Genomic DNA, 18,983 nt, shown 5'->3' with positions numbered 1-18,983 from the left:
CCACCACCCCCATCACTATTGCTTTAGAAATAAACTTATTTATTGAGGTATAATTAGTATGATGATATTAGTTTCAGGTATACAACATAATTTGATATTTGTATATATTGCAAAATGATCAACACAATAAGTCTAGTTAATAGCCAGTTACAAAGATATTTTTTCCTTATGATGAGAACTTTTAAGATCTACTGTCTTAGCAGCTTTCAAATATGTAAATCAGTATTAACTATGGTTACCATGCTGTACATTACAAATCCATGACTTATTTTATTACTAAAGTTTTTACCTCCTTGACCCATTTCAACCATTCCTTATCAGTAACCTCTCAGTAACCACCAATCTATTCTCTCTATATCTGAGCTTGTTTTTTTGTTTTGGTTTGGTTTTTTGTAGATTTCACATTTAAGTGAAATCATATGGTATTTGTCTTTCTCTTTTCCATAGTGGCTGCACCAATTTACATTCTCACATCTGCACTAACACTTATCTTTTTGATGATAGCCATTCTGACAGGTGTGAGGCAATAGCTCATTGTGTTTTGATTTGCATTTCCCTGATGATAGGTGATGTTGAGCACCTGTTGATGTCTCCATCTTTGGAAAAATGTTCAGATCCTTTGCCCATTTTAGAAAAAGATTATTTGTATTTTTGCTATTGAGTTAATGAGTTCTTTATTGTGGATACTAATCCCTCATCAGGTGCATGATTTGCAAATATTTTCTTGAATTCTCTTATTTTTAAAGTCTTTTTTTGGGGGGGGCCCTCATTCGCAGCATATTGAAGTTCCATGCTAGGGGTCCAATCAGAGCTGCAGTTGCTGGCCTACACCACAGCCACAGCAATGAGGGTTCCAAGCTGTGTTTGTGACCTATGCCACAGCTTGCAGCAATGCTAGATCTTAATCCAACGAGCGAGGCCAGGGATTGAACCCGCATCCTTCTAGATACTGGTTGGGTTCTTAACCTGCTGGGCCACAACCTGAACTCCTTAAATCTTTTTATATTCTTAAAAAATTATTGAATTTTAAGGTGTCTATTTGATTCATTTTGTCAGCAAACATTTACTAAGTACAGGTTGTGTGACATTTCCATATCTGTTTTCTTAGGCAGTCTTCGCAATCTGTTGGGGTGGGTATCCTCCTCATTTCCCAGATGAGGGAACGTTCTTTGCTCAAATTCCCACAGCTGGTCAGTGGCATTCTGCAGTTTCCCCCGGAATCTCAACTAGATACCTAAACTAAATAGCAAAATCTGACTTCTAATCCCCACAGCTCTTACTACAATCAGCAGTGTGAACTTGGGAACTCGCTTCCCTGTCTCCTTAAGACATTACTGTTTGATTTTAGGTGGCAACCGTAAGCTTAAACCTCCCCACCCGTATTTCTAGACTTAGTAGGTGCTCAATAAATACTCAGATTTGCTGTAGGAGAAAAGTTATGCCTTACAGTTTTTGACCAGGTGGGAAGGAAAAGGCTGCCTGGAAAGTAGGGAGAAAACTGGGCAAAGGGGCCGTAGGGAAGGGATAGAAGTCGAATGGGGGTGTATGAACCAGGCTCGGCTTCCAGCAGACCGGGCATTTGGAACAACCGCGGCTCTGGCTTAGAGGTGGAGGTGGAGGTGGAGAGGCGGTTGGGATACTTCTTGGGGAAGCAGGAGGACAAAGCGTTGCTGGAGGGGAGTATGAGGCCGGGTGGGGTGAAAGTGCTGGCGCGGGGCGGGCGCGGTCCCGGCCGTGCAGTTTACGGGCGGTGTCTGGGTGCGAGGAGACGCGTCCAGAGGGCCGGGCGGCGCCAGAGGACGCGGGAGTGCGGCGAGGGCCCGCGGCGCGGGTGGAGCGGGATGGGCGAGCGGGCCCGGGAGGGGGTGGGGGCGCCGAGTTCCCCGGCCCGGGCGGTGTTCGCTCGGCCCCGGCCCCTCCTCCTCGAGAGCGGGCGGGGCGGGGCCCCGGCTCGCCCGGCCTCCTGGCGGCGCCTTGGCCCCTGCACTCGGGCTGGACTCCGCTGGCTGCGGCGGGAGCTGGACCCGACAGGCGGCGGTGACGGTAAGTGAGCCGGGGGCGGCCGCGGAGATCCTGAGCCGGGGGACGCGGGCCGAAGTGTCTGCTTAGGCAGCGGGACCCAGAGGACTCGGACTCCACCAGGTGCGCGGCGTTCGCCGTCGGAGCCTGGTGCTGCGCAGCGCTCGCCGCCCAGCGCGCGGCTCCTGGGGCTGGAAGGTACCCTCCTAACTCCCGCCCGCGCGCTGCGGGAAGAAAGGCATATCTGGTGGTCGGGTGCCCCGGGGCCCGCGTCCAGGCCAGGGGCGAGGAAAGGGCTCCAGGAACGCCTTGTACTGAAGAGGAATTGGCAGCCTTTGCACCCCTGTCTCGACCCTCGGGCTCGAGTGACAGCTGAGAATGAGCCAGGGTTCCTCCTGGACCCAAAAGAGCACTTCAATTCCTGTCCGACCCTGTTTTACTTAATTTCTGGGCATGCTGGTCCCGACCACCCTTTGAAAAGAAAAGGCGGGTGGGCGTCCCTCTCTCCCTCTCCAGGCAGGTCGTCCTGAAAGCCCCTGCCTCACGTACAGCACATATCCTAGCTCTCCAAGGGACTTTTCCAAGTTGCATCACTGCTTGGCCTCTATGCAGGTGCTTGGCTGTCATGTAGGAGTTACATAGGGTTTTTTTGTTTTTTTAAACTTTGTGTATTTACTCGGTGTATACCCTTTCATCCTAAAGCAGCAGTGTTTTTCTAGCTTTGCTCACAACACCTTGGTAATTAATCATTGGGGTATTGGTTCTCAAACTTGGCTGCACATCTGGAGAGTTTTAACGATTATTGATGCCTGGGCCCCACATCTAGAGATCCTGATTCAGCTGGTCGGGGGCACAGCCTGGACAATGGACTTTTCAAAAGCCAGGTGATTCTAATGTGTGGTGATTTTTGCTTCCCACAGCCATTTTCTGAACTACTAGAGATTTGCCCTCTGTAATTCACCTCTTTACCTGAAGAACCTGTGGGTTGGTGCTTTCCAACTTTAAGCTGCAGATGGTGCCTTTTTCGGGAGTTTCCTTGGCTTCTGTTTTTCGGTTTACACAAAATATTGCTAGTGCACTTTCTGCCAAGGGTGTGGGAGTGTAGGAATTAGAATCAAGAAGTCACTGCAAGGTTCAAGGTTATAATACAGGGTTGCCCTGTTTAGGGAAAATTAAGCGACATTTTGTTTGTCCTCTTTGGAAAGGATTTCAGATTAAAAGGAGGAAAACTGGTTTAGGAATCCATCACTTTTTGGAGATCCTCTGGCACAAATAATTATTCTGCATAAATGTGTATTATTTTATTTTAAGAACTCAAGCTGGCAAGATCCTTAAGGTTTTGTGGTTGATGTGGTGTCACTATGTGTGTTAAGTTTCATTGTGTAGATTGGGCTTATTCCTGATGTGTGATTAAGCCCAGCAGATGTAACACAGTGTTTATTTCTTATTAAATAATAATAGAATAACATCTGGGGAATTGGTGCCTATAGCATGACACATCTGAGGTGAGACCTTTACCATTTACCAGATAATCTTAAAAAAGATAGGGAGGGGAGTTCCCGTCGTGGTTCAGTGGTTAACGAATCCGAATAGGAACCACGAGGTTTCAGGTTCGACCCCTGGCCTTGCTCAGTGGGTTAAGGATCCAGTGTTGCTGTGAGCTGTGGTGTAAGTTGCAGACACAGCTCGGATCCCTCATTGCTGTGGCTCTGGTGTAGGCTGGCGGCTGCAGCTCCAATTCGACCCCCGGCCTGGGAACCACCATATGCGTGGGAGCGGCCTAGAGAAGTCAAAAAGACAAAAAAAAAAAAAAAAAAAAGATAGGGAGGAGTTCTTGCTGTGGTGTGGTGTAGTGGATTAAGTATCTGACTGTACTGACTCAGGTCACTATACAGGTATGGGTTTGAACCCCTGCTGGTGCAGTGGATTAAAGAATCTAGCATTGGAGTTCCCATTGTGGCTTAGCGGAAATGAATTTGATTAGCTTCCATAAGGACTCAGGTTCCATCCCTGGCCTCACTCAGTGGATTAAGGATCCAGCATTGCCATGAGCTGTGGTGTAGGTTGCATACGTGGCTCTGATCTGATGTTGCTGTGGCATAGGCTGGTAGCTACAGCTCTGATTCAATCCCTAGCTTGGGAACTTTCATGTGCTGTGGGTGTGTCCCTAGAAAGCAAAAAAAAAAAAAAAAAAAAAAAAAGGGCAGTGTTGGGACAGCTGTGGCATAGGTTGCAGCTGTGGCTGGGATTTGATCCCTAACCTGGGAACTTCCATAAGCCGCAGGTGCAGCCATTTAAAAAAAAAAAAAAGGGAAATAGTACTAAGGAAAAATTGAACATATATGTACATTGACTGAATTTGATCACATGTCTTCTTAAAGTGCATTTTCAATGTGTCCTTGCTATTGTGACAATCTCCTGGGGTCTTGGTTAATTGACCATGGTACCTAAGAATGATGTTTGTATTAGATTCCCACCTGTATGCTGTCTGGCCACAAACTAGTAGATTTTGTTTTTTTCTTAGGTGTTGGTCCTCTGTATTGCATTTTTATTAGTAGTGGGGTGACATACTTTCAAGAGTGCCCTCCAGAGGTGGAGGAATGTTTGTGTTCATTTCTAGTTTCTAATGCGAATCAAAAGAACACTCATTTTGAAAAATATAAAATTGTAGAGTTTTTCCCCCGTTTGTTTTTCTTTTTTTGCCCTGCCCCTCTCACTGTATTCCGTTGCTGGAAGTGAGGCCACCAGGGCAGCAGTCTCAATTGCCTGGGCTGGAGAGTGGAGGTTATGTGGAGTGCATGGTCTCACAGGGTGGGCCCTGACCCCAATCCTCAACCTTTGGGGGGAAAAGACCATATGGAAAGTGTTTTCCTACGTTGAGTTTTTTTGGACCAGGCCAACAAAATGAAGCCATGCTGTTGACTGGTTTGTGAACTTGCTAATCTTGTCACCATTTGGGGGGAAAATGTTAATTTGAGGATGCTGTTGAACTTTTAGTGCCTGAAAAGTTGCACCTGAACAGCAGTAGTTAAACTGTCAACATAATGGTACATTCTGGGGGAAAAAAAGCCTATGTAAATATGGACTAAAATCGATTTATTTAAACATTTCTCTTCAGAGTAGCCGCTTTGATATTCTAAAGTGATTAGAAGAAAGTAAGTGAAGGAGGAGTTAGAGAGGGGCTTCTTCCTGTAGAGAAATGGTTCAGCGTTCAGAGGAGAGATCTTGGGTTTGTGTTTAGACTGCCCTGCTGGCTTCTCTTTCTTTTCCCCTTCGAGTGGGGACAGTTAATTTGCTTGTACTGATGGGGTGTGGGAGGAGTTAAAGAGTTTAATGGCCTCCTTAACGCCCTTTCCCTACCTGCAACATATTTATCCAAGAGATGCCATTGACCTTTTTAAAAACAACACGGCTGATTTTGTGCTTTTCCTTTCTTTCCCTCCTGTGATCCTGGCACTGAAGGGCAGTGAAATGGCTGAGAGGCATTAGAGGAGAAGAACAAAGTTCAAGGGGAATTGTAAAATTGGATAATTTTCCCTGAGTGACCGAGTGCTTACTTTATTCTATCACATGACATTGCTTTTATCAAGAAACAAGCTATGGCATGAAAGCCCTGAAAGTGGAAAAGAAAAAAAAAAAAGGGGTGGGTTGATGGGAATAGTTACCGGGGTTGACAGACTTTCCTGTAGGGGAAGCTTAGTGGAGCTTTCAGTCAAACACCCCAGTCCAACCCCACTTGCCCTTTCTTTTTTGGGCACTGTCCCTTGTCCCCCAAACCAGGATCCCTGGGAGGGAGAGTGCATCATCTTAAATTCATCCCAAAGTTTTGTTGTTTCATTTCTTTCTCTCTTTCTTTTTTTTTTTGCTTTTTAGAGCCACACCCGTGACATATGGAGGTTCCCAGGCTAGGGATCGAATCAGAACTACAGCTGTGGGCCTACACCAGAGCCACAGCAATGCCAGATCTGAGCCGCGTCTGCGACCTTCACCACAGCTCACGGTAATGCCAGATCCTTAACCCACTGAGCGAGGCTGGGGATCAAACCCACAACCTCATGGTTCCTAGTTGGATTTGTTAACCACTGTGTCCACGACGACGAGAACTCCTGGTGTTTCATTTCTTTATTCACTCATTTAACACATTCAGTTCTTGTAAAGACCCCACTCCTGGCAGAGCTCTGGATGGCTCACTGAGTTCTTGGTAAACAGGGTGCAGTCTCTGAGTTATGGAGCTTGAGATGTAAACTGGTGTTCTAGTAAGCTGGGAGCTCTTACACTCACAGTGAGCATGAAGAACTGGGGGTGGGGGGTCCCAGGTTGCACCTGGCACTTGTCACCTGGTTAGGTGGATAACTTGTCAATTCATGGGGCACTGCAGGCCCGGGGAAAGCATTACTCAGGTTTAAAATCTTTTATTGAATCCCTATGTCAAGTTTTGAATAACTGATTTCAGTTACTTTGCTGATGGAGGAGAGGAAAGAGTTTGCACACAGATCATATCTGGGGAAGGCGGAGAGTGAGGAAAGAAGAGACAGGATTCTGGCAAGAGTGATTTGCTTCAGGGGTACTTAAGCTAGCAGTGCAGGGAAATGACCTGCGGCCAGGCAGCTGGCAGAGAATGTGCCTGGATCTGTTTTTGGCATGTTGGCAACTGGCAGCAGAAGCTTCGTGAGTGGTGGCTACCTCTCCTGTGCAGCAGAGCTGGAAGGGGAGTACGGCCACTGTAGCACTTTTGAGAGCAAGTGGTTTGGTTTTGTCTGTGGCTCCAGTCAGTGTGTGGACTTCATTATTTATCATCCTATTGTCCCTTTAGCTCAGCTTTCCTTGAACGTACAGAAAACTGGACTTGACGCTGCTTTGGGAAGGCAGTTTCCAAATAGCTGGCCTGCAGAAGTAGTCACTGCAGTTCTGTTTGTTGATTGTCCACCTTGCATGTGTTGGGTGGCAAGCGGAGCCTTGTCCCCCATTGCTCAAAAACTCAAACATTCCTGAGAGGCAGGTGGCAGCGGCCTCATTTTACAGATTAGGAAACTGAAACCCAAAGAGGTGCTGGATCTTGGGCAGGTGATGGGAAGGAATGGCAGCCTGATGTTGCGAGTGCTTGGGAGGCCTGAATTCAAAGGTAAGGCCTTTCCACTGGTCCGTGCACCTCTGAAGCAGAGCTGATTGAGAAATTGTGTTTCCTGTGCCTTGTTTTTCTGACATCACAGTTCCCGTCGGTCTGGATTGATTTACTGTTTGCTTCTACTAGATGATGTGTAATATTAGACTGAAGATCACTGCAGGCTTGTCATCCCCAGGGAGATTTTATGAAATCCTATTTTTTCTGGCTTTTTTCATGGAGAGGATAGATTTGGCTGTTGAGGAAGGCTCCGAATGGATCCCAAATCCTAGGATAGAGAGAAGTTATCTCCACATTTCTTCAAGCCCTGCAAACCTCTGAATTTTTGGAGATAATTGGTTGTTGGGTAAGAGATGAAAAGCAAAATGCAGTGTTAAACATTCTGGAGCAAAACGAAGCCGTGCACGTTCAACTCCTATTTACGTGGTGCTCCTGACAAAAACAAAAGGTCGCTGCATTGTAATTACCACAAGCTCTTAAAATTGCACATAAGAAGGGTTTAGAGGGTTTAGAGTCGTGCGGACCTGTAATTAGTAAAGGTGAGTTGAAAACAGGGTTACTCCATGTGTGTCCATTAGTACAATGGGCTCTGGCTCTGCGTTTCACCCTAAGAAGGGTCAGCCCCGGGGAACGTTTCCAGGGGACTCGGTGGAGGGTCGTCATGGAGTTAGTGTTTGGGATTAGCACACAGGGCATTCGTCATGGGCGATTTCAGCAGCCTGCCTGGCAGCGTCTTGTTTCATAGGGTGGGTTTGGTCCCCTGCTGCCCAATCCCAAGGCTTTCTGCTTCCCTTAGGTAGGGGATGTGGAGGCCCACTACTTTAGTTTTCTTGTATCTAAAGCCCTTTTATTATTAATAATCTTTCCCTCTTGTTTATCTCTTTGCTATAGGATTGAGGCAAGATGATCTAGATTTTCTAGTCTTAGCTTCAATAATTCAAATTTTACCTCTCTCTCCCCCTGGCTCTCCAGCCCTGCATTTTATTGCATGTGAAACTGGCACTGTTTTCCCTTGCAAATTGGAGTCCAATCTGGGCAGGACACCCTGCGACTAAGACACCTCCCAGGGGTCCTGTGACGTCAGTGGTCAGTGCTGTTGGTCCCATTTGCCAGTTGAGGAACCTGGTGAGGTCTTGAAGTTGGTACTGAGTGGGAGTTTGGGGATTCCAGCCCAGAGTTTGAGCCGCTGTAACAGCTGCCCTCTTGTGATTTTGTCACAAAGGAAAAAGAAATGGCCGGTTTTCGAAGTCATGAAAAGGGCCTTATGTATATCCTAGGAACTAATCCATATCCTTGAGCTGTATTGTAGCTGTGTTACAGGTAGCTTAAAAAACAAACAAAAAAAAAGATTTGCTTCTCTACCATTTTTTTTTTCCTCTGAGATTTTTATCCTCCTTATTAAAAACAGTGACTTACTCAGAATTACACAGCAGCAGCTGAAAAGTTGATTAGCCTCTCTCCTTGCCCTAATCAAATATCAAAAACCTGGAAAGTTTACTGAGAGTGGTGATTACAGTGAAAGCTTTAGGAGTTGGAGAGGTACTGATAGAGAAAGAATGGAGGGAGAGATAAGAGAGAGGAGTTTGCTAAGGGACTGCTGGCTGAAGTTTACCAAATTTAAGATTTTTTTTTTCACTTGTGAGGTTCAGGTTTGGGGCTTGAGCACCTTTGTTCCACATGCAGTCAGCCCAGCTCAGCCCTAACTGTCTGCTCTGCCCCGAGTCACCTTTTTGAGGGGTGAGGTGGGGTGTAAGGTTAGAGGAACTAGGGAAGTGGGGGGCGGGGGATTAGAACCACTAGTAGCCTGGTGCCTCAGGTCTGGTCTGCTCAGGGCATGACCACCTCTCCCTATGGTTTGGGTACCTGCAGTGAGTCCAACTTCCTGGATGGGGTACAGAAGAGGCAGAGGGTCACCATATTTCCCAAGAGTCTTCCCCAAATCAGTGATTCTCGTCAAAATAGCAAATGTTCCTAGAGCACTTCGCTCCAGTCCTGTCTGAGAGAGTTTAGCATAGCAGCTCTGTGGAGTGGGTACTGTCTTAAACCCATTTTACAGGTGCAGGAAAGAAGGCTTTAAGAAAATATGTCACTTGTCACAGCTCTGTGGCTCCCAAGTGATCAGATCCAGGGTTCAAACTCATCTGGCCCTGAGCTGTGCCTCTCTGGGCCCTGAACCCTGGTTACTGCACGGGCTCTTCATTCATGCCTTTGATGCACCCACTCATTCATTTCTTCACAAATCATTGACTGCTTACATATGCCTTTATCTCAGCAATTAGATCCCCATCAGTGCCCTTTGCTAATGACAGAAGAACCCCCTGAAAACCAGTAAAGAGGAGGAATATTTTGACTAATCTCACGTCCTTGAGTCTAGCAGAAAATAGATACTCAGTAAAGTTTTCTGGGAGGAAGGGCAGAAGTCGGTCAGCCCTTTGAAAGGTGACATCTTTTTTTAAAAATCTTTTTAGGGCTGCAACTGAGACATATGGAAGTTCCCAGGCTAGGGGTTGGCTTGGAGCTGTCGCTGCCAGCCTGTGTCATAACAATAGCAACGCCAGATCTGAGCTGCATCTGTGACCTATACCACAGCTCACTGCTCATGGCAATGTCAGATCCTTAATCCACTGAGCAAGACTAGGGATCAAACCCATGTCCTCATGGATACTAGTAGGATTTGTTACTACTGAGCCACGACAGGAATTACAAAATGTGACCTCCTGAATTTCATGTCTGTCTTACTAGCAGCCACAGTGGTTTCTAAACAGAAAAGCATATGAACACTCAAAAGGGTGAGAGTGTAGGGGGAATCTCTCATCATCATAATCAGGAGGATTTTTTTTTTTTTTTTTTTTTTTTGTCGTTTTGGGGCTGCACCTGCAGCATATGGAAGTTCCCAGGCTAGAGGTCCAATCTTACCTGCATCTGCCAGCCTACACCACAGCCACAGCAAAACCGTATTCTTAACCCACCGAGAGGGGTCAAGGATCAAACCCTTGTCCTCATGCATACCAGTTGGGTGTGTTACTGCTGAGTCACAATGGGAATTCCAGTCAGGAGGAATTCTTGAAAAAAGCATGTTTGAAAACATGTATCTCAGACTTTCATGGTCAGTGATATGTGTTTGTGCTTCGAGCATTTATTATTCAAGGAGCATGCCTGCCCCCCGCTCACAGGTTATTTTGTAAGTCAAGGAGGCCCTTCAGATTTCCAGGCATTGTTGGGACTGTTCTTGCCAGCAGAGCACTGTTTTCCTTGGAGTTGAGGATCAAACCCCAGCAGGGTTCTAGCCCATTGGCCATCTGCCCTGGGCAGGCCCAGTTTAACATTTAAGTAAGTGAGCTGGTGGAAGGTAAATCAGTCTCTTGTTTTCTCATTCCATCTTGACGTTGTAGGGTGAGAGCATGGGGATCTCGCCTGTTTGAGTTAGAGGCCACATTTGCTCATCACAAGGAGTGTGGTGGTCTGGGCTGGTTCCTCATCCATTTGGGGATTGTTTCCTCATCGGGGAAATGGGCATGTCACTCTTACCTCATAGAGCTGTTAGGGCTACATCTCTTTGACATTATGGGGGCCTCCCTGCTTGCCAGTGTCTGAAGACCTCTTGGTTGTCACAACCAGGGGTGCTGGTGGTAGCTAGTGGGTAGAGCCCAAGGATGCTGCTAAACACCCTGCAAGACACAGGGCAGCCCCCCAAAGACAGTAATCTGAGGCTGAGAGCCCTGGCAAGGTGGCACCTCTAACAGTGGTTGTGGTTGTGTTTTTTAACAGGTCTCATGAAAGGGAGTTATTGGCCAGTGACAAAGAGCTCAGCTTTCTTAAGTGGGGTGGAGAGAATGGAATTTAACCTTTTATTGGTGCTTCTGGGTTACCCCACAGTGCCCCTGAAGTGTGGGAAGAGCTTCCTCTCCATTAAGTGCTCCTTCGTTTGTAATTGTGTGCACCTATTTACATATAAATAATACATATAGATTTACATATAAATAACATAAGATTTAAAAAAAAAAAAATCCCTTAACATCTCAGGGTTGTTAAACCTGGCTCTTCAAGAAAACAGCAGTGTGGGACCTTGGAGGAGAAGCCAGGCTCCTGCAGCCACCGTGTGGCCTGATGTCAGCTATCGACCTCAGGAGGCTTGCTTTTCCTCTCTGTGAAAGGGGAGATAGTGGTCACTCAGGAAATGCCACTAAAAAGGGATTAGGGCTCAACAAGCAAGGAATATCCACGTTGCAGGCAAAGTGGTAAAGTAGGCCCAGAAAACATTCCTGCAGCAGAGCATGATTCTGAGTGCCTGTGGCTGAGAGCCGCCTGGTCACCTCTGGGTTCATCCTTTGGTTCTTCTCCTGTTTGCTAAGTGACCCTGGGCAGGTTTCTTGACCTTCTTGTACTGTGGTTTCCTCACCAGTAAGCTGAGGCTAATGATAACAGCACCCACCTGAGGACAGGTGCAGGGAGAAGTGATCTGTCTTTAAGATGTACATAGTGCCCATGGGAAGCTTAGCGCCATAGATGAGGTGTTACTAGTAAGATGTGGTAAGACTGTGGTAAGATACACACCAGGTAAAATCGACCATTTTAGTCAATTTAAAGTGTAATTAAGTGCAGTGGCATTAAGTACATTCCCAGCATTGTGCAGACATCACCACCATCTAATTCCAGGACTTTTTCATCATCCCAGAGGAAACGCTTCATCCAGTAAGCTGTCATTTCACGTTCCTCCCTCCCCTCCAGGCCTGGACCACCTGTCTCCTTTCTGGCTCCCTGGATTTCCCTATCTGGTTCTTTTATATAAATGGCATCATACAACAGGTGGCCCCCCTTTTTTTTTTTTTTTTGGCTTTTTAGGGTTGCACCCTCAGCATGTGGAAATTCCCAGGCTAGGAGTTGAATTGAAGCTAATAGCTGCTGGCTGTAGCCACAGCCAATAGCTATAGCAATGCGGCATCCGAGCCGCATCTGGGACCTACACTGCAGCTCACAGTCACGCCGGAGCGATGCCAGGAATCGAACCCACATCCTCGTGGATACTAGTCGGATTCATTTCTGCTGTCTCACTTACAGGAACTCCCTCGTGGCCTTTTGGTCTGGCGTCTTTCACTTAGCATCATGTTTTCAAGGTCCATCCATGCATCGTGACACCCATCAGCCCTTCGTTCTTTTTACCTGGTGTCTTTGTAGTTTTGCCAGGTCTGTTCTCCCACGTCATGTCCTGTTTGCAAGTTCGAGAATGTCCTTTTTCATTTGTTTGGGTCCTTTTTGGCCAGCCTTAGTTTTTTCTACTTTTCTCATCTGTGACCCTTGCCAGGAGTGTTGGAATGAGGCTGTCACAATGGGTTCTTGGTGCCAGCAGGCGGTGGGGGGTAGTGGGTGGTGGGGGTTAGGTCTCATTAGATATTTCTGCTGAAGAGTTAGCAGAAGGAGCACACACACCGGCTTCATTTCCTCAGGACAGCATGGCAGGTTTAAAAAACAAGTGTCTGGAAAACACCCACCAGGCCCTTTTATTCCTCTGTTTGAAAGCTTTCCACAGGAGAAGTGGCCCTCAATTAAGTCGTTTAATAAAAACCTCCCTCTGTTTTAAAGCTTTCTTGGGAAGTGTTTACATTTAACGCCGCTGCGGGCTTCTAAATGAGGAGCTGTGGAGTGAGGGCTCCTTAACTTGTGCCTTTAATCATATCCTTTGCTTTAGATTTCCAGGTGGAAGCCTGGGCCAGATTTGTAGCTTGTCATTGACTCAGACAATCTGGACTCTATTCTCACCCAGCCGCCTCCCGCCCTTTGGCCACCCCTGGGGAGAAGATTCAGAGAAGCCTGAAGCTTCATAGAGATGTAAAGCTAGCTCCTGGAGAGAGACTAGACTGAAAGGAGACGGTGTGTCACCCCCACCCCCCACCCCTCAATTCTGAGCTTAGTAACAAAGTGGGGACTTCAGTAAGAAGAGACTTAAGAATTTAGGAGAGCAGCTCAGGGCCCTGAGATGCTCAGTCTTTCAGGAAAAGACAGAGCTCTCAGCAAGGATTCTGAGATTTCTTGGGTTAAGAGCCATGGGCCCTTAGAGCTGAGGAGGCTCTGCTTTTTGGTCCAGATCTAGAGGTGAGTAGGCCCTGCCAAGAGGAAGCAGGATATTGGCAGCTTTAGGGAGCTTACAAGGTTCTTTCATGGGAAATGCTAGGGTTTATCACAAGGAGTGTCCAGGGAAAAGCAGTGTCCTGAAATAAAGGCCACTTTAGCATGGCCCTCCCCTTGTGCAGCTTTCCTGGGGATCCTCATCAAGCTGGCCCAGGACAGGAAGGTGGGGAAGCCCAGAGTGTGGCACAGGCTGGGATTTGCAGAGAGCCTGTAGGGCCTGGTGGTGATGAGCCTGGACACTGGCCCTGGACTGCCTGGGTCCAAATCCTGCCTCTGGGTTTAAATGAATTAATCTATATGGCGTGCTTAGAATGGTGTCTGTGTGGGGAGGTGTATACATGTATGGTCTTATTATTCTGACGCTTCGCTTCTGTGAGCCCCCTGTTAGAATGGAGGAATGCTTCCTATTTTCAGAGCTAATTCAGTTCCCTGCCTGGCAGGTCTGTGCTGTCCATGGGAGAGGGTGAGATCACTGGACCCTTAAAGAAAACTTGTAGATGGGGAAATCATGCTTGATGAATCTATTAAGATCTCTGAGGGAGAAAATAAATGTGGGAAGAAAGGCAAGCCAGTGGATGTAATTTATTTAGATTTCCCAAAGACCTTTGAAAAGACTTCATGCCACAGGTCATTAAATGTCTAAGTCTGCCACAACTCTCTGTGTGTGGATGTGAGTGTAAGAAGGACCGTGCTTCAGGAGTTCCCGTTGTGGCTCAGTGGAAACGAATCTCACTAGCATCTCTGAGGATGCAGTTTCGATCCCTGGCCTTGCTCACTGGGTTAAGGATCTGGTGTTGCTGTGAGCTGAGGTGTAGGGCACAGACGTGGCTCGGATCTAGTGTGGTTGTGGCCAGTGGCCACAGGTCCGATTCGACCCCTAGCCTGGAAACCTCCATATACTGCAGGTGTGCCCCTAAAAAGACAAAAAAAAACAAAAAACAAAAACAAAAAAAAACATGCTTCAAACCATCTTCTCTCTTGTCCTTGATGAAAGGAGAGGGATGTGTAATTGTCACCTTTGCAAGTGAAATGTAAGTCTTTATAAAGTAAAATTAGAAGACGACATTGGAGTTTTTCCCAATATTCCTTGTGGCTATTGACTATATTTTTAAATAATTAATTTGTGGTCATTGGTGCACCTGCACAGCCAGGGTTTGGGACTAGGAGTTGTATGAGCTGTTTTCTAGCTCAGATCCCCATCAAAAGCCTAGAGTATCACAGGTGCTCAGTAAATGTATGTGAAGTGAATAAATGAAGATTAATAGGTCAAAGGGATTCATTAAAAAGAATTCAAATTCTTGGAGTTCCCGTCTTGGCGCAGTGGTTAACGAATCCGACTAGGAACCATGAGTTTGCAGGTTTGATCCCTGGCCTCGCTTGGTGGGTTAAGGATCTGGCATTGCTGTGAGCTGTGGTGTAGGTCGTAGATGCGGCTTGAATCCTGCGTTGCTGTGGTGTAGGCTGGCAGCTGTAGCTCCGATTGGACCCCTAGCCTGGGAACTGCCATATGCCACGGGTGTGGCCCTGAAAGCACAGGGCACAGATGCTGAATTTCATCCCTGCTGTGATTAAACCCAGGACAATAAATGAATGAATGAAGTGAATAGAAGCTTTGTCAACAGTGACCCCTCTCCCCCAGTAGAATTTAGGAAGCTTGGGGGTTTTGCTAGACCAAAAAGATACTTAGAGGAATTAGTATTTTTGTATTCATTGTGCTCTGGTTCCTATGGGCCTAATGTGTATCGGAGTTTATATGTATGAATGATGGATGAATTAAAATCTCCTTAAAATAAGCACAGATATTTTATTACTGCATGTCTACTATGTGCCAGGCAAACTTACCATTATATTGACCATTTATTTGTTGTATTAGGTTTTGCTACATAATGTTGCTGCATAACAAACAATCCCTTGATCTCAGTGTCTTACCACTGCAAAAATTACTATAAGCATTTATTTTTCTACCAGGTCATCTATTGGTTGAGTATTGATTGGTTGACCTAAGCTGGCCTTGGCTGGGCCGGGCTAGATTCCAGGTTTCTGTTTGGCTTCAGGTCCCCTCCACGTGTGCTTATTCTGGTCTGTAGGCTGAACGGGCAATGGTTACCTAGGACATCTCATCTGTGGCAGATTTCAGTAGCCTAACAGGGCATAACCATTGGTAACACAAATCCCGTGGCCAAGCCCAACATCCTTGTGGTGGGGAAGTATACTGTGGCCATTCTCGTTGGAGGTATTATTGCAAAGCCACATGGCAAAGAAGGGGACGGGACACAGAACCCCATCACAGGGGAGTAGAATGCAGGAAATGGTGATTGAATCCACCGTGGTGGTCCAGAATGAATGAGAGGGATGAGAAAAGTATAGGCCAAACCAGTCTTTTGGGGGCTCGCTAACTAGGCCAGCTGGATATCTTTTTTGTCCAGATACCAGCCCAGGCCTCGGTCTTTGCTGTAAATTCGCCTGGTACGTGCTGACTCCACTGAATATCACTTGATATTCATTTGCTGTGACAGTGCTCCTGGGAGGTCTGCTTTCTTGTGGTAGGAGCAGAAGTGATGCTCCTGGTCAGCAGTCCGACCTGAAAGGCTGCCCACTGTGGTGGCAAGAGTGACATGTAGAGCAGAGGGCCAGAGTATCCACGGAGGCCAGGTCTCAGCTTACCCTTGGCCTGGCCACCTCTCAGCATAGGTCTGCGGGAGTCAGCCAAACTCCCACCTCTAATAGTCTGACAGTTTATCCAAGGGCCTTCATGCATCCTGTCCTCATCTTTATAAGGATCCTGGACTTGTGTTTCAGGAGGCCTTCTTTGACATTAAAAGAAATAGGCTTCAGGAGTTCCTGTCGTGGTGCAGTGGTTAACGAATCTGACCAGGAACCATGAGGTTGCGGGATCAGTCCCTGCCCTTGCTCAGTGGGTTGACGATCCGGCGTTGCCGTGAGCTGTGGTGTAGGTTGCAGATGCGCCTCGGATCCTGCGTTGCTGTGGCTCTGGCGTAGGCCGGTGGCTACAACTCCGATTAGACCCCTAGCCTGGGAACCTCCATATGCCGCAGGAGCGGCCCAAGAAATAGCAAAAAGACAAAAAAAAAAAAAAAAAAAAAGAAAAAGGCTTCAGAAGGTTGGGTGACTTCACCAGCCAGCTCATAAGTTGCAGATTCGAACTAGGTTGTCCAGTTTCCAGTCTGGGCTGTCCTTCCACAACCTGGTGACTGTTGCAGCCCAGCAGAGAGTTGTGTCCGGCTCTAAGGCATTTTGGATAATGTCCTGGCCTTGCAGTGACAGTGTCTACTTTCCTAAGTAGCCAGGTGAACTTTGCACTGCCTCAGAGGGAGCAGAATGAAATATTGGTCTCCCTTTGTGTTACCTTTTTGCAGTGTGTCCTTTTTTGGGGGAAAGAGCTGCTAGGCTATCCAAGGAAGAAAAGACTCTGGCTATTAACAGAAGATGCACTAAAAATAGATGAGGACTAGAACCCTGTGAAGCCAAGGCTCTGAGGGGACACTCTCCTATTGGTCTTGGAGGTGGGGGGATTATAAATCCAGTAGACTTCTTTTTGGAGAACGGTTTGGCAGTAGGAATACTTTCACCAGCACCTAAGTAGACAAAACCCAAATAAAAGTGATTTAGATGGTAAGGACATTTACTATCTCACGTAAACAAGAAAGTTCAAAGTTAGGGCAGTTTGGGGTTAATTAATGGAAGACCCAGATATGTTCCCTCTTTGCCAGCATCAGTGTCTGACATTTGTTCTCAAGTTTGGCCCCTTATGGTCCCACTGTGGCTATAGCTGCTTCAACTACCACATCCTCATACACGGTGCTGTGGGCTGTCCAGAGGCAGGAAACGAGGAAAGCAGAGAAAACCTTTGCTGAAAGCCCCTTGCAGAACTTGTGTGCTACATTGGCAAAACTGGGTCAGATGCCCACCTCTCAGCCAATGACTGGCATGGAGAGATGGGGCTCCCATAGCTTGCTTAGACCAATCTTGGGCTCCATGTGGGCACTGGAGGAGAGGGGACAAAACTGGAGCTTTGCTGGCCCCAGGGAGAGGGGCAGTTGCTGTGAGTAGGAAGCCACTGGTACCAGACACAGCATTATCTTTCAAAACTTAAACTGTCCGTATTGTGACTCAGCCCTGTCACAGTTAGGAATTTATCTCATAAACATACCTGCGAAAGTGGGCTGGCAAACAACAAGAAAATTTATTGCAGCATTATAATAGCATAACACTAGAAATAGCCTAAATACTTTTCAAGGGGACTGGTTAAATAAACTAAGATATAAGTATTATGGCATTAGTCAAATTTGTAAGTACTGATAAAAACTCATAAAATAGACTTTTGCACCTTGCTTAAAATAAAAGTATACTAAGATCTCATTACTGTTTTTAAAAAGTCTTTTTTTTTTTTTTTTTTTTTTTTTGTCTTTTTAGGGCTGTACCCATGGCATATGAAGGTTTCCGGGCTAGGGGTCAAATTAGAGCTGTAGCTGCTGGCCTACACCACAGCCACAGCCACGCAACATCTGAGCCACGCCTGTGACCTACACTACAGCCATGCCTATGACCTATACCATGCCTGTGACCTACCCTACACTATGGCAACGCTGGATCCTTAACCCACTGACCAAGGCCAGGGATCAAACTTGTGTCCTCATGGATACTAGTCAGATTCATTTCCACTGAGCCACGATGGGAACTCCTTAAAAAAGTCTTAATTCTTGATTGGAAATGTGTATTTCTGGAAAAAGCCTCCTGAAACCTGCTTATTTCTGGGCTGTGGGATTCGTAGTGTGGTTGGGAGGGAAATTTTCTTTTTCATTTCAAGCCCTCCTTGATTGAATTTTATAAAAACCACTATGTATATTACCTTTATAATAATAAAATGATAGCTGTATTCTTGGTATGCACAGGGGCTTACTGAGAGGAAATAAGGCCCTAACAAAGGCATTATCAGAAATGTGATTGTGAGGTGAGTGCCATTTGTGTGTAATCCGTGTGAAGGGAACTTGTGGAAAGAAAAAAGTCCAGGAGTGAAAAAAGATCATTTTTTATCTCCCTTGGCACCTGAGGCAGTGTCTTACACATAGTAGAGTCAAATACACATTTGCAGAATGAATAAATGTTTCAATCAAGACCCAAAGCAATTTTATGAAGGACCAAGATTCAACCAAGCAGCTCAAATCAGCAAGAAAGTAGATTCTGCTGGAAATTTTATTCTGCAAATGAAATATGTCTGCTATTATCTACTTTTTCCTTGCACTTCCAGAATCTAATTCATTGCTAAGAACCTGAGTATGCAACTTTCTACTCATCATCCATCTCATACTGAAGACTGCTGTGCCAAGTTGTGGATAATAAAGCTGAATAAGGTGTTTACACCAAAGGATTGAGCAGACAGGAACTCCTGTCATATTTTGGCTGTGTTTATAGGTGTGGCTTCAGTGGAGAGGTATCTGGGTGTCTTAAAGTCTGTGAAGTACAGAATGAGCAGTTAACTTTTTACACAAAATAAGGTTTTTGATACCCTGGACTAATAAATCGGAAAATTGCTGTCTTAATTATGTCACTCTGATAATAGGGAAAAAACACAGATAGTAGTAGTGAGATAGGGATTTTGGATCTGACTGGCCAGTTGGTAGAAAAGTGTGAATGTGCCTCTTGGTGAAATGGAAGAATTATATGTAGTAATCATTTCGAGCACAGTTCTCTTCCA

General features: G+C 46.3%; 2 protein-coding genes across 14 annotated transcripts in view; both read left to right on the top strand.

Annotated features, from left to right (window-relative positions):
• CGNL1 (cingulin like 1) overlaps window positions 1-18,983 on the top strand; it is a 204,447-nt gene that overhangs the window by 27,551 nt on the left and 157,913 nt on the right. For 5 of the 12 annotated variants that reach the window (XM_084969092.1, XM_021094676.2, XM_021094685.2 and 2 more), the window contains exon 1: window positions 1,990-2,043. The exons of 2 other annotated variants lie outside the window; for them this stretch is intronic. The gene's annotated coding sequence lies outside the window, so the exon portion shown is untranslated. Of the gene's footprint in view, window positions 1-1,989; window positions 2,218-18,983 lie in introns of those variants that run through there. 5 more of the 12 variants (XM_084969095.1, XM_084969076.1, XM_021094672.2 and 2 more) reach the window with 2 other exon arrangements.
• Window positions 1,636-8,373, top strand: LOC146406341 (uncharacterized). Of its 2 annotated transcripts, none has more exons than XM_084969108.1 (2): window positions 1,636-2,938; window positions 5,974-8,373. In XM_084969108.1, exon 1 carries the CDS (start codon window positions 1,683-1,685, stop codon window positions 2,049-2,051), a length of 369 nt encoding a protein of 122 aa, XP_084825234.1. In that variant the 5' UTR covers window positions 1,636-1,682; the 3' UTR covers window positions 2,052-2,938; window positions 5,974-8,373. The 2 variants fall into 2 exon arrangements, with proteins under 2 accessions (XP_084825234.1, XP_084825238.1); XM_084969112.1 differs by having other exon boundaries at window positions 1,636-3,574; window positions 5,816-8,373.

Source organism: Sus scrofa, chromosome 1, assembly GCF_054392235.1.
Source record: "Sus scrofa isolate SSC_HxYL_T2T_F1_AM1 chromosome 1, Sscrofa_HxYL_maternal_Yorkshire_Landrace_v2.0, whole genome shotgun sequence".
Taxonomy (NCBI): Eukaryota; Metazoa; Chordata; class Mammalia; order Artiodactyla; family Suidae; genus Sus; species Sus scrofa.
The sequence above is the reverse complement of the archived record's forward strand: the minus strand, read 5'-3'. Positions and strand labels throughout refer to the sequence as shown.

Coding starts and splice junctions, on each gene's coding strand:
- LOC146406341 (XM_084969108.1), top strand. CDS start 1,683: ATGAGGCCGGGTGGGGTGAAAGTGCTGGCGCGGGGCGGGCGCGGTCCC.